The sequence below is a fragment of the Solanum lycopersicum genome, chromosome 9 (assembly GCF_036512215.1).
Source record: "Solanum lycopersicum chromosome 9, SLM_r2.1".
Classification (NCBI taxonomy): domain Eukaryota; kingdom Viridiplantae; phylum Streptophyta; class Magnoliopsida; order Solanales; family Solanaceae; genus Solanum; species Solanum lycopersicum.
In genome coordinates this window covers 7,679,820-7,703,314 of record NC_090808.1, presented here as the reverse complement: position 1 = coordinate 7,703,314, position 23,495 = coordinate 7,679,820, and the positions used below count along the sequence as shown (strand labels likewise).

The 23,495-nt window shown below is 36.5% G+C and overlaps 1 protein-coding gene across 2 annotated transcripts in view; it reads right to left on the bottom strand.

Moving 5' to 3' along the window:
* The window catches only part of LOC101244701 (probable thimet oligopeptidase), a 28,241-nt gene extending 6,250 nt beyond the window's left edge, over window positions 1-21,991 (bottom strand). Inside the window, exons 1-16 of one of the 2 annotated variants that reach the window (XM_010327480.4) lie at window positions 21,747-21,991; window positions 21,531-21,652; window positions 18,831-18,994; window positions 18,139-18,229; window positions 17,858-17,948; window positions 16,976-17,155; window positions 16,060-16,140; window positions 14,508-14,585; window positions 13,705-13,797; window positions 7,099-7,179; window positions 6,829-6,991; window positions 6,610-6,730; window positions 6,447-6,516; window positions 6,266-6,373; window positions 217-314; window positions 88-133 (exon numbers count right to left, since the gene is read on the bottom strand). In XM_010327480.4, coding sequence (XP_010325782.1) covers window positions 88-133; window positions 217-314; window positions 6,266-6,373; window positions 6,447-6,516; window positions 6,610-6,730; window positions 6,829-6,991; window positions 7,099-7,179; window positions 13,705-13,797; window positions 14,508-14,585; window positions 16,060-16,140; window positions 16,976-17,155; window positions 17,858-17,948; window positions 18,139-18,176 — 1,248 coding nt within the window. In that variant the 5' untranslated portion in view covers window positions 18,177-18,229; window positions 18,831-18,994; window positions 21,531-21,652; window positions 21,747-21,991. The remainder of the gene's footprint in view (window positions 1-87; window positions 134-216; window positions 315-6,265; window positions 6,374-6,446; window positions 6,517-6,609; window positions 6,731-6,828; window positions 6,992-7,098; window positions 7,180-13,704; window positions 13,798-14,507; window positions 14,586-16,059; window positions 16,141-16,975; window positions 17,156-17,857; window positions 17,949-18,138; window positions 18,230-18,830; window positions 18,995-21,530; window positions 21,653-21,746) is intronic. The other variant, NM_001346433.1, reaches the window with a different exon arrangement.
* Window positions 21,992-23,495: the final 1,504 nt, after the last annotated feature.

The window sequence follows — 23,495 nt, the reverse complement described above, 5'->3', positions numbered from 1 at the left end:
AGTAGCAAGTCTGAGTATCTGAAATATTTCAAGTGTCTCATCTTACTGAAAACAGTCGAGAATGGAAAGAAAGTACAGTGGAAGTACCTGATGAAAGCCTGAGATCAGTCTCAAGGAGAGGTTTTCGTAGCACCTGGCACGAGTATTTCAAACTTATAAGACCATAAGCTAACAATACAGAAGCTCAGTATAAAGGGGAAACTATTTAAAACACACCAATTCTCCATCAAAAGGGCAGGGATCTCCACAAAATCAGGATCCAGACGCAGCCCTGATAATTTGGAAAATGATGCACAGTTGCAAATGTGATGTACCTGAAGTAAATAGATGAGTAAGAATAAGCGTAGCTGTTCCAAATATTAACCCAGAAGTGTGCATGAAATTTATATAGAGAAGTACAAGTAAAAGTTTATCAACATGAGTATCACAGCTAAATTACAAGTATTGACAAATTGGTGTCCCACCAATTTTAGGCTAAACATCAGAGCATAAGTACACATTTAAGAGGAGCATCTACAGGAGCACAATATTAGAGGAGCGAAGCCAGACTAATTACTGAACTAGTACAACATAGATAAGGTTTTACCTGCTTAATACCTTATAGTCATAAGCAGAGGATGTTCAAAAATCAGAACTTACCATAAGATAGTAGATATTTATTCCAGAAGACAACTTAACTTCATTTTTGTTTATCATTCAACTATGATTTTACAATTTTATAAAAAAAAATCAATTGGAGGACGACATATGAGATTAGTTAATATCATCAAGTCCACCAAACAACTGATTCATTTTAGTTCTCCTTTTATCAATCGCCATATTTTATTTTTATTTCTGCTAATAGGTAACAACAAAGAATCTAATAATATTAACGAACTAAAATTTTCAGATGTTTTACTTAGTGATGGCTAAAAGGATATTAGACCTAAGTAATCAAAAATCTAGTCTGCTTATTTGGCCTATTGTTTCTTAATGATTAAACACTCGCTAGTATTGATTTTATAGGGAAAATCCTATATTTGGGATGTCATCTTAAGCGTCGTCGCTAAGAATGAAGAGGTCCGGAGTATGGAGGATCAAAACCTTCTAAGTTTCAGTCTTCATTCAGATATCAGTTCCATAATATTTTTAAAATAGGATATACACGATTAGAAACTAGATAAAATCTATAAATTACCATCTTTTGTAATTACAAATCATTTTAGAATATATGAAGAAACTAGATGCAAAGCCCCATGCCAGCACAGGCGCAACAAATCACACTAAAAGTGGCCCTATTTATTTTTTTCGGCCCCAATTTATGTGATACATTTTCTTTTTTAATCAGTCCCAGGAAAACGACACATTTGAGAAGAGATTTTATTGATGTCGCCCGCGGGACCAAACTATCTGTGGAAAAGCATTTGTAAAGTACCTTTAAAGTATAGACATTGAAATTCCAAAAAACTCTCGGCATGAAGCAGGCAAGGGTGACTAGCATATTAGTGGCCTAAAGCCAAAATCAAACAGAGGCCTTAAACTTTATGAAATGTCAATAACTTTTATATAATTGATTTCTTCTAATATCTTTTTTCAATTGATAATTTAATCGATCTATATTATCTTTCTTGAGATATAGTAGTCAAAATATGTCAAACTTCTAATAATTCTTTCATTTTATATGAAATTTACTTTTACTATAAATAATACTTCATACTTTTTAAAAAGATAACATACAACCTATTATTGTTAAACAATGGGGGCCCTCAAATTTGAGGGCCTAAGGCACATGCTTCTTTTTTTATACTGTTGAGATGGCACTGGAAGAGGCACACGGATGAAGAGGTCTGAAATTCAAAATCCTTCGGCATGAAGCAAGCACATCGACGTGCCTGCTTCTAACCTCTTATTAGTATTGATGAATTGTGGTAAAAAAATATCTATTTCACTTCCCAATAGTAATATTTTCCTTATAAAAAAGTGGAACGGATAGGGTATAATATAACAAAACATCCTACTGTCATCTTTGACACTTGTACAGGTCATTATTAAAATAATAGTATAAAAAAATTAACATAACCAAACCGATACTAGATCAGACAGGGAGGTAACATCCAACTTGAGAAGCTTGGTACCACTAGTGAGAGTGGCAAAAGGACAAGAATTAAGCATGTTGCACAAGGCAAGAGATCTAAGGCATATTTCTGCTGATGAAGGATAACAGTGTGCCCCTGCTGATACCTTTCCTTACCAAGAAAAACCGAGATGATTATAACTACCAAAGGGAGTCTACTATTGGCTTGCAATAAACTAATTGAAAATTGGTATGAACTTTAGAATGATTATCAAATATGAAACCATTCACACTAAAAGTAGAAGCTCTTAGCGGGGATCAAAAATGATTGTGTAGCTGTGTAAAGGATAGGCAGGGGCAAGAAAGAGGAAGGGACGAAAAATAAAAGAATAGAAAAGAGAAGTTATCTTTAATCATGTCGGTTGTTGTATGGTTTTCCCTTCAGATTTTCTCTACTTTGCCTTTACAGTAGGTGTTGTTATGCAATCATGTCCCCCTACAGAACACTGCATGAACAAACGCAAATAAAATCTAAGGACTAAAAGGAGGACAACAGAGTTCTTTGTCGAAAAGATTTGGGACTTATGTGGCTAGTCATTCAAATTTTGTCACAGCTCGAGTCTATGGTACGTAGTGTTCTCTTTGACTCAACAGATCTTGCAGATTTACCCCTTAAGAAACATCACATCGAGCCCAGCATATGTATCATGTGAATTTGTGCTGTCTTATCTTATATAATAAGTAATACATCACTCTCTCTTTCTGATGTGAGATGTCATATGCACTCAGTCCTTTCAAAAAAACTCTGTCAGCACGGAATCTGTCAGTCTTTCGCCTTAACATATCTTTATCACCTCGCCCTCCTTCATGGGCCTCACATACACTCCTGACTCCCCTTAGGAGTCAGCATCCTTCCTGATATTTCCCAACTATCCTTCTGTGAGAGTACAGATCTGACTCCATATTTGTCAAAAACCAAGCCCATAGTACCTATTGTTCACTTTGGCTTAAAAGACCTCATAGATTTGTCGTAAGTTACACGATATCAAGCTTAAAAACACATGTACCATGCACTTGTGTTCTATCCTTTATTTTATTTTTTTGAAACTGGTAAGGTTGGATTCTTCAGCATTAAGGGTATGCTGGCTACCTCCAAAAAGGAATAATTACAGATTTCCTATCAAATCTATAATCTGGTCTATATCATCTATACAAAGCTGTTTACACCAAAAAAGTAGAGATACTATACAATTCCATTTAACTTTGTGGATGGAATTGGATCTATCTTCAAAACATCTTCCATTTTCTTTCCAGACTGACCACCATAAACATGATGGTATTAGCTTCCACCATCTCTTTTGACTCTTACTTCCTCCCCTCCTAATCTAACAGCTCAACAACAAATCTGATGTATGTTCTGGCATTGTCCAGTTCATGCTTGTGATGTTGAGAAACAAGTTCCAAATTTGAGCAGTAAACATACAGTGCAGGAAGAGATGGTTATTTGTTTCCCCTGTCAAGTTGCACAAAAAACACCTAGGAACTAGTTGTCTGCCATTCTTTTGTAGAACTTCTCGTGTTAAACATGCTCTCTTTATCACTAACCAGGTGAAACACTTTACTTTTGTAGGAATGTCACTCTTCCAAAAGTAATTTCAATTATATTTTGGGGGCCCTGTTATCCCCATTAGTCCTCTTTTGTAGGCATTGTTGACTGAGAAGACTCCATCCTTGCTATGTTTCCACAGGATCTTGTCTGTTGCTGTTATAGTTATAATCATTCCAGCTAGTTTTTCCAGAAGCACTGCCACCCTCTCCACCTCCCACTCATTAAGTAGTCTTCTTAAAGTATGTCCCATCCCTGTTCTGTCCAACAGCCGCTAACTCTACCATCAGGGTTCTCACATATTAGAAACAAATCTGGAAAAAGTTCTCTGAGAGAGGTTTGGTCTATCCAACCATCTTTCCAAAATTTTGTTTTGTTTCCATTATCCACCTTAATATACATGTTTCCTTCCATTTGTGGCCATAGGTTTCTGATTGTCCTCCATACCCCGACCCCATATGGTTCAGAGGTGATTTTTGTACACCAAGGATTTAGTTCTCCATATTTTGCTACAATAACCTCCTTCCAGAGAGCTGCACTTCCTCAGTGTATCTCCATAGCCATTTCATCAAAAAGGCTTTCATTTTGCAACCTCAAATTTCTGATCCCTAAACCCCCTCTTTCTTTGCTAAGAACATTCTTCCAGTTGACTAAGTTATAACTCTTTCCCTCTTTATTGCTTTTCCAAAGGAAGTTCCTTCTAAGTTTGTCTAGTTTTTTCACCACCTTTGCTGGGATTGGAAACAGGGACATCACATAGGTTGGTAAAGAGTCCAGAATGGAGTTTATGAGGATCAATCTACCCCCTACGGATAGGTATTCTGTCTTCCATCTAGCAAGTTTCTTCTCCGTTTTCACCAGAATACCATTCCATATCTCCATTGTTTTCTGTTTGCTACCCAGGCGCATGCCCAGGTATATGGTAGGCAAATGTGTTACTTTGCATTCAAATATATTTGCTAGTTGCTGAATCTGAAGGACCTCATTTACCGGGAAGATATTACTTTTCCCCAGTTTAATTTCAACCCTGAAACTGCTTCAAACAAAACCAAAATCACTCTGATGTAGCTAATTTGTTCTGCTGTAGGTTCACAAAAGATGATAGTATCATCCGCATAGAGCAGATGACACACTTCTTTTTCTTCCCCCACCCACCTCCGACTTGAAAGCCTCTAATCCATCTATTTTGAGTTGCAATCCTCATCATACTATCAAAGCCTTCCATTGCCAAAATGAATAAGAAAGGGAAAAGAGGATCACCCTGTCTCAACCCTCTTTCTGATTCAAAAAAACCCACGGGTTCCCCATTCACAAGGACAGAAAACGTGACTGTTTTTATACACACCTCAATCACTTTATCCATTTGCTGCCAAATCCCACTTGTCTGAGTATTCAGAAGGAAAGACCAATTCACGTGGTCATAGGCTTTCTGAATACCCAATTTGCACATTAGACCAGCAGCTCCTCCTTTCATTCTTGAGTCAATGCATTCACTAGCAATGAGTGTTGCATCCATGATTTGCCTAACCTTTATGAAGTCATTTGATGTTTGTTGATCAATTTCGACACCACCTTTTTTAGCCTTTCAACCAACAATCTAGCGATGATCTTGTAGACTCCCCCCACCAGGCTGATTGGCCTAAAGTCCTTCAACTCTGATGCTCGAGGTTTCTTTGGGAGTAAAGCAATAAAGGTTGCATTAAAGCTCTTCTCAAAAATCTGATTAGAATGAAAAAATTGAATTGTATTGGTGATGTCTTCCTTCAACAGGGCCCAAAAAGTCTGGAAGAATACCATCGGATATCCATCAGGACCAGGGGCTTTCTTTTTTTTTTGAGAAAGTTAACTGGAATTCGATAAAAGGACCTGGGGCTCTCTCCTTTGCACATCAGTTCTATTCTTTATATACTATTCTCTCTTTCCATGAGGAATTTACTTAATGTGTCATATCAGATATGACCCCTTATTAGGGAGCTTGCTTAAGTAGAATTCTATCAGTCGTTCTCCTTGGCCCCCACCTCATCAGCCCTCCCTACGTCATGGGTGTCAGAATTTTACACATGATACTCTTTACTCCAAACACATAAACAACTATGAATAAGATACAATCATTTTTCTGTAAAAGTTTTCCAGTAGCTTTGACTGTTTAACAAGATAATATCTCTGTTCTGTAGTTCTCCTTCAAAGCAATGTAGACAGAATAGTTCTATCGCAGCATACTTCAATTCTTTGGTTAGAGTTGCAGATGATTGGTATAATTGCTAAGTAAGGCAGCTCAGCAATAATTTATCATGGATCCAACCCAAGTAAAACCATTTTTGAAGGCAGTGGTAGTTACTTAGAATGAATCCAGTGCACCAATTGACAAACAAGTCGCTTGGCTGGCAATGGACGAGAGTGCTCCACAAAGTTTTTCCTCAAAATTAAATATTACTAGACAGAATAATATTTGCATGGTGGCCGAAAATAAAAACATAGTATTTAGTTGGAAGGCAAGTGCCAGCGTAAAATTGCTCTCCAGTTGCATTATAAAATGACAAAAGAAATAACTGGCATTCAGACTAGTTTTGAAATTTTGCACTGTGCTTCAAAGGAAAAACACATACCACATGACCAAATTCATGAAAAAGATTAACCACTTCCGAGAATTGCAATAACCCAGGGTGACCATCAACTTCCTTTTCAAATTGAGAAACAAGTAGCGCCACAGGAATCTGGATTCAAGGAAATGTCGTTAAGTGAAAATCCAAGCACTAGAACCAAGCAAATGATACATTCAGCAGTTACCTGTCTAGAACCATTACTTAATAAGCCATTCTGAAGAGCTATGACACAGGTGTGAGCATATTTGCCTACTCTGTTAAGATTGTAACATATTTTAAGTATTCTACCATAATGCTGATAAAGCAAGCACATTTAACATGTAGAAGAACAATCGAGCTGGAATAACCTGGAGTACAGATCTAGATAAAAATAACCAACAAGTTCTTTAGAACTAAGATCCGAAACTGAAAAAAGTTGAACATCTGGATGCCAAACCGCAGCACCTTCAACTTCCTTGAAACCTAAGCCTAATATTGAACAAAGAATTTAAAGTATTTACGTTCTTGCACGATGTGTTAGGAAAGAAGGATCAAAGACAGCACCAAATGTAATTCGCTGTGATTACCAAATAAATCTTGGCATATTTTGAAGATGCCTGATAAAACCAAATTGATAGGAAAGTATTGTCTAATTACTCCAAAATTTATATGGAATTGTTGATCTTTGATTCTTTTGACGTAGTATGAGAGATCCTCCATGCCAAAAGGAGATTCACCTTCCTCTTTCTTCTGTATTACCAGAACAGAAAAATCTTCAAGAGGTGAAGCATATAGGTGAAGCAGACCAAGCATAAGATGAACTCTGAAGTTTTGACATATTGTAAATTCGAAGTTACCTTTAATGCTTTAAGCATTGAAAGTTCCCTGTAGGCTAAATCATTTAAGCTGGCAGAGAGATTCTCCAGAAATTCAAACACCTAAGAAGTTTCAAAATCATGAAAACAGAAGAACAAATCCATTTTGAAAATTTAAAAGACGAATTCCAATCTATGAAATAATATGTTAGTCTTTGCATATAGTGAAAAAAGAAGATATTCAACACCTCTTAACATTTTGGAAAACATCCTTCTCTTGTTTTTTTTGAAATAGGTAAATTTGTATTCTTCAGCATTAAGAATATGCTGGCCACCACCAAAAAGTTAAACTACAAACTCCCTATAGATCTATAATCTAATCAGTATCTTCTATACATAATTGTTAACACCAAAAGAGTAAAAATACAATACAATTCCATTTGACTTTATGAATGGGATTGGACCTATCTTCGAAACATCTGGCATTTCTCTCCCTCCATACTGACCACCATATACATGAGGGAATCAATCCCCACCATCTCTTTTGGCTCTTACATCTCCCTCTTCTGATCCAGCAGCTAAGAAGGTCTGATGTATGCTCAGGCATGGGCCAGCTATAGCCAGTAATGTTGAGAAACAAATTCCACAGCTGAGCAGTGTACTTGCAGTGCAAAAAAAGGTGCTTGTTTGTCTCCTCAGTCACCATACACAGAAAACACCTAGAAACCAAATGTCTCTTCTTCCTCTGTAGCACTCCTTGGGTTAGGCAGGCCCTTTTGATAACCAACCAAGTGAAGCACTTAACTTTGGAAGGAATGCTGCTTTTCCAAAAATAATTCTACTTGCATTGAGTATTTGTATTAGTCACCTGGAGACCTCTTGTGCAGGCACTCTTTACAGGAAATATCCCGTTACCATTGTGTTTCCAAAGAGGTATATCAACCTCTGTACTGCTAATAAAAAACTTGCCCTATTTTTCCCAGTAACAGGGCTACCCTCTCTATCTCCCAATCATTTAAACCAGTGTTGTGGACGGCGAGAGGCGACAAAAGGCGACAAGGGCCTGCCTCGCCACGCGGCGAGGCGCTTGCCTTTTTGAATAAAGGCGCCAATTAATACCAAAAATTAAAAATATTTAATTGCATATTTTATCCAAAGTCTTAATAGCAATAACACATATAAGCCCTTATTTCTTCTCTAATTTCCGACGGACAAGCGGCACATTGTTTAACATTTTTGAAACCACCCACTAAATGTTGTTTGTGTCGCGTTATTCCACCATTGAAAGTACTCCCACAAAAGTTACAAGTGACCGAATCTTTTGTCGCTCCTTGAGTGCCATAATTCCATCCAATGTCCCTCTTTTTGCTAGCATCCGCCATTGATTATCAAATTCAATTAATTCGCTGTTTAGGAATATTGGAATAAATAATTAGGTCTTAGGAAAAGAATTTTTTTAAAAAAATTAACACTTGTTAGTTGTTACACTTGCTGACTGCCTGAGTCCTCACTAGTCACTGCTGCTTACGCAGCTTACCAAAATAAAAAAAAATGAAGAAGAAAGAACAGATCAACAGAAGAAGAAGAAGAACAGAGACGCGAGTCGCGACATACCTGAGAGAGTCGCGAGGTCGCCGGCGAGCCGCGAGGGTGAAGAGATGTGACAGCGAGGGAGAGCGAGGAAGCAGAGACGCGACAGCGAGGGAGCAGCGAGGGCCGACGTGGGACAGCGAGGGAGCAGCGAGGGCCGGCGAGGGACAGCGAGGGAGCAGCGAGGGCCGGCGAGGGAGAAGAGAAGAGTGAATCGATCGATCGAGAGAGAGAGAGTCAGAAATTTTCGAAAGTAAAAAAAAAACCCTAATTTTGACTAATATTATTAAGTCAAAAAATTTTTAATCAAAAAGGCGGCGCCTTTCTCTCGCCATTTCAGCGCCATTATCGCCAGGGCCTCGCCTTTTTCGCCTCGCCTCGCCTCGCCTCGCCTCTCGCCTTTGGCGACGAGGCGAGCGCCTTTCATAACACTGATTTAAACGCCTCCTAAAAGATATATCCCACCCCTGTGTGGACCAACACTCTTGGATTGTCACCTCAGGGTTTACACAAATAAGAAATAGGTAAGAGAAAGCCTCTTTTAAATGAGTTTGATCAAACCACCTATCTCTCCAAAATTGTCTTTGCTCCATTGCTAACCTTGAGGCAAGTATTGTCTTCCATAAATTGCCATAATTCCTAATTGTTCTCCATACTCCCACTCCATAGGTATCAGTTACCATTTCCGTGCACCATGGGCTAGCTTCACCATACTTAGACACAATGACTTCCTTCCACAAAGCCCTTATCCTCATTGATGTATCTCCATAACCATTTCAATCGAAGACTCTCATTTTGCAGCCTAAGATTTCTGATTCCCAGACCCCCATCTTTTTTACTAAGCAACATTGTTTCCCATTTCACCAAACAGTAACCTTTCCCCTCTTTATTCCCTTGCCACAGAAACTTCCTCCTCATCTTTTCCAGTTTTTTCACCACTTTTGCTGGGATTGGAAAAAGTGACATCACATAAGTAGGTAGTGAATCAAGGACAGAGTTTATTAAGATCAATCTACCCCCCCCCCCATTGATAGGTACTGGGCCTTCCACTTAGCTAACTTCCTCTCAGTTTTCTCTAGAATCCCATCCCATATCTCTAGTGCTTTGTGTTTATAGCTTAGGAGCATACCAAGATAAGTGGTTGGTAGCTTTTCTATTCTGCATCCTAGTGTGTTGGCAAAGCTTTGAACCTAAGGAACCTCCAAAACTTGAAAAAGGTTGCTCTTTCCCCTGTTGACTCTCAACCCTGAAGCACTCTCAAAGAGTATCAAAATTAGTCTGATAAACCTAATTTGATCCACTGTTGGCTCACAAAATATGATGGTGTCATATGCATACAATAGATGGTATATCTCCTTACCCTCTCCCATTCTGTTGTTCATCCGGAAACTTGTGATCCATCTCTTTTGGATTGCAGTCCTCATCATACTGTCAAACCCCTCCACAGCTAAAATAAATAGGAAAGGAGAGAGTGGATCTCCTTGTCTCAAACCCCTCTCAGAGGCAAAAAACCCAATAGGCTCACCATTCACAAGAACAGAGAATCTAAATGTTTTGATACAAACTTCCATCCATTTCACCCATTTTATCTCCAAATCCCATTTGCCTTGGGATATTGAGGTGGTAGTCCCAGTTCACATGATCATAAGCTTTTTGAATGTCAAGCTTACACATTATTACCGGAATACCATTCTTTCTTCTTGCATCTATGCACTCAATGGCTAATAATGCAGCATGCATGATTTGTCTTCCCTTGATGATTGTCATCTGATGGTTGTTGACTAGCTTATCTAACACTGTTTTGAGCCTCTCAACTAGAATTCTAGCTATGATTTTGTAAATCCCCCCTACCAGACTAATAGGTCTATAGTCTTTTAGCACTGTGGCTTCTGGTTTCTTTGGAATTAATGCTATGAAGGTTGCATTGAAGCTTTTCTCAAAAGTTTGGCTGGTGTGGAAAAAATTGACAGTGTCTATAATGTCCTTCTTCAAGGTCCCAGAAAGTTTTAAAGGAAAAACCATTGGGAAACCATTTGGACCAGGAGCCTTCTCCATAGCACAAATGTTAAGACATTTCACGACTATTAAAAGGAAACAAAAGGTAGTAGTTAGAATCTTGTGGATATTCTAGGATATGGTAAATTTAGTACAGCGTGACTTACTCCCTGTAATCAAGTAAGAAATTAGCTGTTGTGCAGTAAAGCGAGAAACTCCATCGTCGTGCAGTTTTCAGGCCAGTGTGTTTACTGTACGACATTGAAAGAAGGATCTGAGGAGAGGTAGAAGTAGGCAAAAGAATAAGTATTGGGGAAAAGTGACTAGACTGGACAGGGTACATATGCAGATTACCGAGGAAATGACCCTAGATAAGAAGATATGGAGGTCGAGTATATAATAGAAGTTTAGTTGGTAGTTGTGCGTAGTCTTGTTTTTCTTTCCAAGTATTATTAGCATTACTTTCCTATTACTATTATTATTACTCTCCTATAACTATTACTCTTCTATTTCTATGATTCATATTATTATCTTTTGTTTCCCTTGCTTCGGTATTGTATTATTTGTTGTTGTTACTGTTCTTTTCTACATTATTTGCAACGTGGTATCTTCACTACTGTATTTACTTTTCAAAGATGCTTAAAATGCTTAACTTGAGCTGAAGGTCTATCCAAAACAGTCTCTCCACCTTCACTAAGTTGAGGTAAGACCTGCATACATATCACCCCCCTAGACCCACTTGTGGAATTACACCGGGTATGTTTTCATTGTTGTGATTACTGTCCAGCGAGTTTGTCATTCTCCATCAGTACGTGCATATACCAGTGAGACCCTGCTTCATCATGCAACTCAAGAAAGCTAATTGTCAGACACCCTATCACGCGCCTCCAGCCCTCCATGCACCACCGACATTTAACTCTGGAGTATGTGCAACCTTTTCCCAACAAACTTTCTTCGCTGATTTTGGTTTGTGGGGTTTGCCTATTTGATCTAACCTTACCATCAAGGTTCCATCAGTTTTTGGTTGATGAAGAGCCTTTATCTTAAAGATCAGATATTTTTTTACCACTTTTCACCATATATTTTGCAAACTACCAGTCGACCAACATCCCAATACACTCACAATGATTTGAGAAGCTTTTCCAGTGACCTTTCCGGCAAATAGGGTCACTTTCCAGCAATTCCCGTACATCTTCTTCAGCTCCCTATTTAGGAAAACTCTATTCAGCTTACAACTCCATTCACTTGACTTGGAGGTAGAGGCTTTTGGTACAAAATCCTTCGGATCCTACTTTGAATGACTAAATAGTTTCTTTACCCAATTATATTGAATTTTGTTATGGTCCCTGATATGGATCTAGTTATGGGGCGCTGCGACATGAAATCAAATGTTTTCTTCCTACGACCTATGGTGCTGGTTCGTTAAGATAAAACGTGCAACCTGTTGAGTTTGAAGTACTCAAAATCATAATAATTTTCTTCTCATCTTTCCATGGAATTCAAATAACGTAAATATAACATTGGTGGATTAACCACCCACCTTATAACAAGGAAGTAACTTCCTACTACTACTGAAATGAGAAAGTGGAGGAATAACCTCCTTACTGCTAATAACTGCAACAAAGAAAACAACTGCTACAGGAAAACAACTGTTACAGAAGAACTATTACAGAGAAAACAGGAAAATATAATTAAAAGCTGCTGATTTAATCAACTTTTTAATTAAAGGGTGCTAACAAGTTTCTTTAGCACAAGGGCAAACATCCTTTTAGACAGTTTTTTGGTGATTGATTTGTTTCCTAACTTAATTATAAGAGTAATGGATATTGTAATGATTGTAATTGATTTTGTAATATTTTCTTTGCTTATTTAGTTGTAGGACATATTGTAGCAGTACCCATTCTCATGGGATGTAAATTCCTCAAAAACTACAACAAAGACTTTTCTTCTTCTTGAAATCTGCATGGTATCAGAGCTATTAATAGCCTTTTGAAGAGAGCTTTCTCCCGCTACAGCACTAGAGTTCCATGAAGTTGAGTTCTCCTCCCTTTACTGTTTTGAGGTGGTTGTATGCGTAGGAATAAGTGCGAAAACGAACACCAACAGGGACTTCCTCTTGAACTGGTGACAAAATCACAATAAGCATCTCCCACAAATACCTCCGCACAAGCTGTCATGCACCTCCCACATTCCAGATTCTGGAAAAGCTTAAGTTCACGCCCCGGCGCATGGACATTTGCGTACTTTTTGGAGAAATTTTGACACTGAGGGCCACAGGCACATTCTGAGTACACCCATTTACTTGACTTGAAGTGGAAGCTTTTGACACTTCAATTTTTAGCTTCCAAATATTTTAACCAAGTCCCTCACCGATTTCATATCAGTTACATTTGTAACGAGCTTGATAAATATGGGTTGTATGCATCAACTTAAGGGAAAGTGCTAGAATCTTGTAGATATTCCAGGGTCTCGTAAATAGTATACCTTGATTTACTATTCGTAATTATGTATTCGATTCAAAGCCTGTTTGGCCAAACTTTTGGGAGGCCAAAAGTGTGTAATTCTTTCTAAAAAATGCTTTGTTTAAAAAAGTGGGTGTTTCGCCATGTTTTAGGAGTAGCACAAACTATTTTTCAGAAGCTAAAGAAAAGTAGCTTTTCCCCATAAGTACTTTTTTGAAGAACACTTTTGAGAAAATAAACTTAGAAGCACTTTTTAAAAGCTTGGTCAAATGCTGATAGCTGCTCAAAAGTGTGCTTTAAATTAATTAGTCAAACACAAAGTGTTTCTCACCAAAAGTACTTTTTGAAAAGCACTTCAGAAGTTTGGTCAAACAAGCTATCACTCTCCATTCTTAGAACATGTACACTTAGCTATTTAAATGCCACTGGCATGAGGAAATAATCAAGCAGTATTTTCTCTCTTTTTTTTCACAGAAGTGAAGGAATAGAGATAAGACAGACATACATTCCTAACAGGGGCCAAAAGGAGAGTGTATTCTTCTTTGGGACAATTCTCCATGTTCTGTAAAGAATGTCAATCACCAATAAAATTTGCACCAACCTTAGAGGAAGACTTTGCCATTCTATCATCAGTGGCATAGTCAGCATAATTTGCAAAGCCAAGCAATCTAGCAAGTTTGTGACGCAACTGAATCTGAAATTGAACAGGAAACATGAACATTATCCAGAATTTGAAATAGGAGAAGGCAGCACATCAGTACAGTTTAGTCAGTCAATCTACAACAAGCAGGAACTTACATTGACAATAAGTTCATATTAGGGTGTGTTCGATATGAAGGAAATTATTTTCCATAACGGAAAAAGTTCTCTTGAAAAATATTTTCCAAGAAAATAAATGGGTTCACTTATTTTCTTGTGTTCAGTACGTAAGCAAAAAATTATTATACTAAAACCATTTCTATATAATCTAGACAAATAATATGGGAGACGGGGGAGGGAGGAATACAAGCTAAGGGGTTGGGGTTGAAAATGAGGTGTGCTGGAGGGTGGGGATGACACAATCAATGTGAAATGCCACTTGTGGGACTTGTTTTCCCAACTTCAATTAGGGAAGTCATTTTTAAAAGAACTGTGTTCCTAGAAAAAAAAATTAAAAAAGCTTTGGTCAACCGAACATGGAAAAATTGGAATAACATTGTTCCTCCATATTGAACACACCCTTAATCATCAATATTTTCAGTGAAAATAATGTTCTCCACATACAACCAAACAAATTAAGTAAAAGCTCATTGTACATAGTACATTCAGTACTCTATAAAATAAAACTACGAAGACTATCAAGTATCAAGTCAATATTATTCTTCACAAATGCTCAAAAAATTGCAAACTTCTGGGTGTTCTTACCAGCTGTTCAAGGATAGTAACATTGGCTTCACATCTGTGCCCATAAGAAATAGCAACAGCTCTTCTGGTTGATCCAACCTTCAAAGACAAACAACTTCTAAATCACAAATGTTTAGGATGTATCAAAAAAGACCAACAAAGAACTTTCAGAAGTAACAATTTTGCATAAAATGAAACCGTATTTCAAGAGATACTAATTAGGAGGAAAAGCATTGAAGAGATCTTTAGAGACTGAACTGAAGCATTAAAATTGATAGTCTGGTATTCTTGTCAGGGACTTAAACTTTGCGCAAGGACTTAACAGCATCATCTAAACTCAGTTTGGCTGGAGATAAATAATAGAACTCGAACATAAATTAAGTTTAAAAACTAGCTTATGTGCTGCTTTTCTGGTAAGAAAATGGAGAGTTCGTAGCTGTACTCAACAGTTTATATTAAGATAAAATTTAAAGATTTGAAAAAACCCAGCTGACAGCCATTTAGGCCAAGTCCAGGTCGGTGGATATTCCAACATCTACCTTGAGATCGTTGCCAACTACCTACACAAAAAAATATAATCCCCACCCAGCCGCCAGAGAGAATACTAGAGTGCATAAAGCTTTCCCTCTTTCCATTAAAACCAATGATCTCCTATTGCTAAGCCCCTATCTCTCTATTTCTCGCTCAAATAAGCTAAACAACCAAACCTCAAAGCCTACTGAAGGTGCTGATAGAGGCTTAGGTCGAAAACTTCGTGAAAGAGGATTTTAGAAGGAAAAGGGTCAAAATAGCCCCTCTACCATGCGAAAGGATCATACTTGCCCTCCGTCACACCTGCAATGCCAAAATACCTCTAACATTATACAAGTAGCTCAAATATGCCCATCTTCCGAGAGTTGTCCAAGATGTATGTTCAATCCACATGGCATTGCCATTTTGGTGAGGTGGATACCACATGGCATGCCACCTTATTGCCCACCATTTTACCCCCTCCCCCACTTTTCTTCTACAACTAGCAGCTCCCTCTTCACCATCACTACCACCATTATCACCACCTTCCCTCAGCTATTAGACCCTCCACTGAACAACCACCTAAAAATCCCCAAATCCATTCACAAGATTCATACACAAAACCTTTCTCTTCACAAAATTTTTTTAGCTTCCCAATAAACTGGGATACCTAAAACTTAACCCACAACAGAATCTAATCAGCCAATTACAGCACTAAACTTGAGGTTTTTAACAAACACAGAAGCTCTTTATGTTCAACTATATGAGCCAGACTATGTTCAGATTTCAAGTGAGAACAGTTCAACAGGTGATACACATAAAGAGAAGTTACACTTTCAATGTACGGAACCTAAAGGAATCACTGCATCGATTGCAACACATGAATGATGAACCTTCCTGGTTCCAAACAATCAACATGTACCATGTGAAGTCTAAAAAAGAAAACATTAGGTGCAATAAAAAAAGAAAACATTAGGTGCAATAACATAAAATAGTAGTCCTGTGACACGAAATGGCCTTTCAGCAAAAAATGCACTCATATCATAATTTCTGCTTGACTCACCTTGCAAAGCTCCAGAACTGGTGAAATTTGATGGCTTCTCATAATGATTTTTCTTTTACCATCTTCAGATCTTTCTAAGCTCTGCATGGAGTCAACAATGAAAAGAGCATCAGGAAATACTCTTCGAAGGGATATATTTAATCAAGTAAAATGCTTTTCAAAGTGAATATGATTGAAACTTATGCAGCCAACATAAGTGCTTAACTCTAAGTCTCTTTGAAATGCATTTCATGAAGATTTTCGCTTAAAGATTTAGAATGTTACATGTTAGTTTTAAATACTTTCTGCAAACAGAACTTTCCAGCAAGATCCCAGTGATAAGATCTTTTCCATTGACTTTCTGCAGGTTCTCCAGCGACCATTGTGGTGACAATTTGCTTTTTATGTTTTCAAGATCCACAAATTCTAGTTGATTTTTCTCATTGTAACTTTGAGTTGGCATGTTTGAATATTAGGGAATGTGAAGTGTTAGTCTTAGAATATTAAATCCAGAACTAGAAGTGTCATGTTTTAAAATGAAATTTTGTCCCAACTTGGACAATAATCATTTCTGTAATATTGATACCTACAAATAGATGTTTTGTTCCTTAAATCATCAACTTGTAAATATATTTCTTCTCCTCTCTTATTTCTCACACAAATCAAGTGAATTTTGTTTAGGCTTTAAACACATAAAAATATGTACTGCTGCAGGATGCAATTATAACCACCCAAAATCAATTTTTGTCTGAGCGTAAAAGGTACACATCCCAATATGATAATTGATTGTCCCTCTGCAATTTCATCAGACTTAATAGCATGCAGTGATGATGATTGAAAATGACAGTAATAGAAGGCAACAAATTTCCTCTGTGCGTTCAGACTAATAAAAAGTATCAGGTGGGAGATGGATGTGAAAACGTGTCTTACATCTTACCTTGAGAAACTCCTGGGGTAACCCTTCAAGCTCCATGTCAGTGAAAAGTAGAAAACTACAATCATCATCCAGATTACGAATGTATTGCATGCTTAGCTCGTCTATATTTGCTGTTAAACGCTGCCACTCCTCTTTCTTAGATAAGGTCAGATTCACACCATTCCTTTCAAATTCTCGAACCTGTCACTGAATCTTAACCCATAAAAATTTGAAAAGAATATCTTCAAATAAAAAATCACAACTTCAACAAAAAACAAATTTTGAATAACTTCTCAGCGAGAAAGGATCATTTGGAAGTGTACACAGAGGAATAAGATAGAGAGGTCCTGGCAAAAAGACCTTTTTAACACTTGAAATGTCAACTTTATGAACATATTATAAGAATGAAGAAAACTCATCTGAATATAAGCGCTGAATATCAATATTGTGAAGAAACAAAGTATGCTTTTCCAACAGCTTTCGATCAAAAACTAGTAGCAATGAAAAATAATTAAAATGTCTGTCCTTGCAGAGGTAGAGAATAAAAATGTGTATACAGCAAACTTGTGTAATCTCCACCATAAGGTCCAGAAGTGGAATGAGTAACTAATTCTCAATTTTTTAATAGCATAAGACTGAAGATTTCACTTCCCAAGAAAGGTAGCTCTGACTAGTTAGACACATTTGTCTTTCTCAACTCTCAACAAAGTGAACACCTTACATAACTTTGGAAAACCTAAACACAATTTTAAAAAGTACAAGCCTTGGAAATACCTCAACTAGAATGAAACTAAGCCACCAAAAGGTTGAGTGAATGAAGAAAAAGAACATAAGTTGTGAATGATCAAATGGCAGTGTATATGAAAAATCAAATAAGGGAAGAAATCAGCCCATGCCCCATACCAGGAACCGAGTAAAGCTTTTAGCATCAGTAGTCCATCCGTCCCCTGTTACTGTCAAAGCTTTGACAACTCTGTACACATCCTCGCGCTTCCTGAACTCATATAAAGAAAAGTTCAGATTTTTTAGTTAATTACAGAACAAGTGCTTCTTGGCAAAATTTGACAGAAAAGTAGTCCTAAGAATTTAAAACTAATGCACAGAAAAATATTACTAATTTTTTTGAGAAGGAAACAAAAAATAAACATCAGCATATAGTTGCCAGATTCAAGCTACAGACATACTTGTGTATTGATGGGAGTTTAGAAATAAGACTCAGCATGGCAAGTTGGGAATCCTAGATAAGAATGCTGCATGAAGAGCTTGTTGAAGGACCTGTACCTTAGTTTTCTAGGCATGTCAGTAAGTTTTTCGACAAACAAAATGCACAGCAGAGTCATTTGTAATTTACATTTTGGAAATAAGTATTTTTTTACCAATGTTCTTTGGCCGCTATTATACAGTACAAGCCATTAAATTTATGATTTTACATAAATGTGTCAAGGAAGAAAACTTCAGACAGGCAATGAGCTAGACATAGATCATAAATTAAAGTTTTTGTCTAATAATAGACATATAGTAAAACAATGAATAGAGGATTCAGGGTAGTCTTGATGACAATGGAAGGTGAAAATTAAGATTTTTAACAAGATATATCACGTCCTCTTAATGACCAGGAGGATCACAGGTTAATACAGTTGTGGTTCGAAAGGTCAAGATGAAATGTGGATGATAATTCCTGATAATATAGTTCCATGCTAGTTGATTTCAACAAATTATCACTACCTCAAATGAATAGAAAAAATCCATTTCAGCAGATCAAACTCGGAACCAGACAGTTCTTTGCTACTTCAACGTACTAGAAAGAAGAAGAGGAATTTGCAGTTAAAAGATTTGTGGAAAGAAATAGAAGTGTTGAAATTTGCAATGGCAGAACCTGCACATTGTAATGTGAGCATCTATTTTCCTCTCTGCTTCAGCACTAGCTTTGCGTACATCCTCAGAAGCTGATAACCATTTAGGAAAGACACATGATTGGATCAATGGGAACTGCTGTGCCTCCAACTCTGCTAATGGCAATATCACATTTACATAGCCAACCTACAAATTTAAAAATAAAAATTCGGCTACATCTTGAGAAATGCATATCATATTACAGCATAATACTTAAAGCACAGGACAGTTATAAATAGCAATATTTGACAGGTCCACAGAAAAACAAACCCCTGATTGACTCCAAAAAAGTAAACAGAGAGCTAAAGACTAGTTTTCGGCTAACAAGACTGCAACCTAGCACCCAAGTTAGTCCAACAGTCAGCTAAATGAAATACTTCCCTCTTCACATAATTAATTTGAACTCAACCAAATATTAACAAAGTTTTAATCAGATATAAACATAGGGTAATATACTTAAGTTCTTTGACACTTGGGCATAGTATAGGTTTACAACTTAATCCTCTACCAATGTATCTAAGACGGTGTTCTATGTGGGGCTTTACGCAACCAGCCAACTATTTATAATCACCCAAGATTCCATCAATTCTAACTAGGGGCAACCCCCTGCCTAAATTGCAGTTTTGTTGTTGCACTAACATAAATTGCCAAACATATAAGCAACTTATCAGCCGTAGAATTGTATTTAGTATCAGTTAGAAAAATCTTCCAGAATATAAAAGTTCCATTAGATAAATGTTTGATAAGTTTATGTATTTCACAACAAATGGTATGGTTAGAGAATGAATAATTATTCGCTGTCAAATTTGAGATTGCAGAATTAACTAGCACAGATCCAGCTAAGAGAGAGAAAAAGAGAAGTTTTCAAAGTGTATTACATAAGACACTACAATGTATTACATAAGACACTACAATGTTTAATATATATGTATAACTGCTAGTACGAACTCTCCTAATGAAAGGCCCAGGTAAAATCCAAGCACACAGCCCTTCCCAGGTCTTTCCCACCCCCATTAATCTCATTCACAGTTTGGAGTTTGCTGGAGGCAAGATTCCGGTCAGGAATAAAGTCAGAGTTAATAAAATTTAAGTTCAGTCCCTTCTATTCATGTCTTACCTTTGCAACATTGGAAGAAGTAAGAAGACACAATTTTGAGCTTCCTAACAGGCCTACAAACCCAACTTGTCTATTTTCTGGCGTTCGGAAATACGCTGGGACAGGTATCACCAGGTTGGCAACATGCTGGATTCACTTAAGTTTGTCGATCACACAACCGATAGAGTGATTAGAGAGTTGGTGAATAGTTCTCTAGCAATCAAGATGTAGAAGCCTAAGCAATTGAAGATGCCCCTCGACGCAACAGTCTTAAGACATAGAAAGTGTATGAATAGACACAAGATATGAGTCGCCTACAAGATATAAAGAATAGATTATAGTCATAGAAGGGAAAAGAGGAACTATTGTCATATGACTTTTGGATATTGTACTTCCCCTAAATGTTTTTAATATTAGTGAATGATGTCATATATCAGGCCTTCTTGAATTTTTAATGTCAATCTACAAGTCCCAAAACCAAACTTGAAACTCAACATACTCCTCAAAGTTGAGAATCATTTTGTCTGAAATTGGTAACCTCACAAGCTTATCCGCCCCTTAAGTAATCCACTGAGCAGTTCGCTAAAACCTACAACCCACAAACATGTAGGTAAACCAACCCACCATATTTGTTTTTGTTTTTGCTAAGGTAAAGTTTGATATTTTTTTTTATGACCCTGGTGTCCGGGCCAATTTTCGTGCACATCAACAACTAATTTCACGGGATATCTACCACCTCTCACAGCAACATGTACAATGTAACTTCGTCCACCAAGGCAAGGACAGATGGCAAGAATCACCAAGTGTCCTTTTTGTCTCCGCTAAGTTTTGAACCTGAGACCTCATGGTTCTCAACCACTTCATTGACCACTTGTTGAATTTCATACTTTGCTTGTGAGCTCAAGCTATATTAATGGCGCCATGGCGGAAGAATTTTGAGAGAAGATAGAAGAGAGAATTTTATTTCATAATGAACTAACTCTGTGAAGTTACATACAAGAGTATTTATAGTGTGATTGAAAAGATCATCACAGCTGGACACTTTAGTATCGGAATTAGTTACTAATCTAACCGACTTTTATTCCCACTAACTACAGCTAACAACTAAGTAGCATATACGTGTCAGCTTAACCAACTAACTTCAATACTCCCCCTCAAACTGGAGGGTGTAATAGATCAAGTACTCCCAGCTTGTTTAACAGAACCCACTAACTTCAAAACCACTACGCACACCCTTAGGTGCAAGGTCAAGTTTGATATGTATGTGTCAACATTAAGAATATGCTTTCATGTACAACAGAGTACACACCTACCCACCAAAGTTGGAGCAGAAGGAAGCATACTAAGTGTTGCAGCAGAGATTTAAGAGTAAGATCTTCATGTTATTAATTTTTACTTCAGCCACTCAGCCATGACCTCAAGCTTGAGAATCATTACAATACAAAGTCCATTCATTTTCAATTTCATGACAAAAAAACAATCACCTTATTACCCTAACCAAGAAAAACAATATATCCAAAATATTAGAATAAAATGGACATTCAACATTCCATAATGCAACTAGGTACAGTTAAACACAATAAGTACCTTGTCAAGTGGAATCGAAGCAACAGCATCATGAACCTGTTTCGATTTTTTAATTATGCTTTCTGCCAATTTCATAATTTCAGAAGCAGATAGGTCCACTCGAACTTTTGAACCTGGAACATCTGCAATTCAATAAAGAGAACACTTTTAATTCCCAAATTATCACCAATAGTTCCCAAATCTGTTTAAATAAACGAGCAAGCAAAGTAAAGTAACCTTTTTTCTTTCGATGTTTGTTGTTGATAGCGGAGATAGCAAAGTTGACTGCAATAGCAACAAGAGCAGCGGCTCCTGTCAAAGCGATGAGATTGTTTCTATCTCTCTTCTGCTTAGCCATTTTCTACTCCCTTCAATTCTACTTTGTTAATCTTTTGCCGAGAGAAGAGAGAAGAGCTGCTGCTAAAATCCAATTCTGCAGAGTCTCTGTGTCCCCTTATTCTTGATTTTCTCACCGAAACATCAAATGGGAGGGAAATTTTAGTGAGTTTTTTTTTTTTCTTGAGGTGGACTAAGATGCTGACTGTACAACTAAGATCATTGGTACTGGGCCTTTTGTTTTATTGGGCCGGAGATTTTCATTATAATTGTGTCATGGTCAATATCCCGATACCTCGCGTCTTAATTTTGACTCACTTAATATGTTGATATATCATATAATTTTGATATATCGTGTATCAGTTTTCTAATATATCTCAATACATTGTGTATAGTGATGTATCTGACCGATATATTATGCAAAGTGATGTATCATACATCGTGTATAATGATGTATTCGACTGATGCATCATGAAAAGTGAAGTATCTGAGGATAGGAGAAAGTATAATTTTTTGTAATTTTTTCATATGGTAGAAAATTTTAACAAATATGATAAAAATAAGTTGTGTATTTAAATAATTTTTTCATTGTTTAATTTTGAGAAAAATCCAAAAAACAATTAATATTAGGTTGAAATTAAGTCTTCTTGGCTATACTTTCATTAGTTATACTTGGGAAAAGGATTTGATATTTTTTAAGGGTCGTTTTGGTTTGAAAACATCTAATTTAGTATATCTTTTATATTTTATATCAATATTTATATTGTATTAAAAGTAAGAACACCAACAGTGCAATAACAATAAAGTACCGCACTAAGAAAGAGGGAGGATAAATATATTTAAGATGTGTAGCAAAAAAATTTTAAGAGTGACTTATTTAATAATATTCACATTATTTTTAAAAATAGAGTGTTATATGATTTGATTTTTACGTGCAATACATGTGCGTCTAAAATAGTTATAATTAAAAACTTGCCAAATGTAAAATGTAATTTGTTTTCCTTCAAACAAGCTAAAGAGAAAATTGAGATACATGAAGTGAAATTGAAGGAACATTACGATTTAATTTGAGTTGGTCTCTAATCAAAATAAAAATGAACCAATTTAACTGGTTCTAAAATTATTTGAGTAAAAATGATAATTAATATTTATGGGCTACAATGTACGTAGTCCTGCGAATCAAATAACTCATGACTTGTGTTGATCATGACTATTATAATTTTACTTTTTAATTAATTAAGTATTCTTTCTTTATCTTTGTAACATTATATTTTATTACCTACAATTGAATAAAAATCTCTTGTTCTTTAAATTTTAAATGATAAATTTAAAAATAAATTAAATCTACTTGAATCGAAATCAGGCATACTTCACTTTAAAACTGATAGCACAAATACAAACAAAAAATATTGACAAAACATATGATAACTTATAATTCAAATCAAACCAAATTAGAGAAAGTGTTGATTTAGTTATATTTTAATTTAAATAATTTTTTTATCCAATGAATAATTCCACTCGTGATATGTTGGACAGAAAAATAATGCCCATCATATCTTGAGATTTATTAATGCTAATAATTTTTTTACAAAATATAATTAAATTACTTTGATAAATTAACTACAATAAAAATGAAGCACAAATCAACAT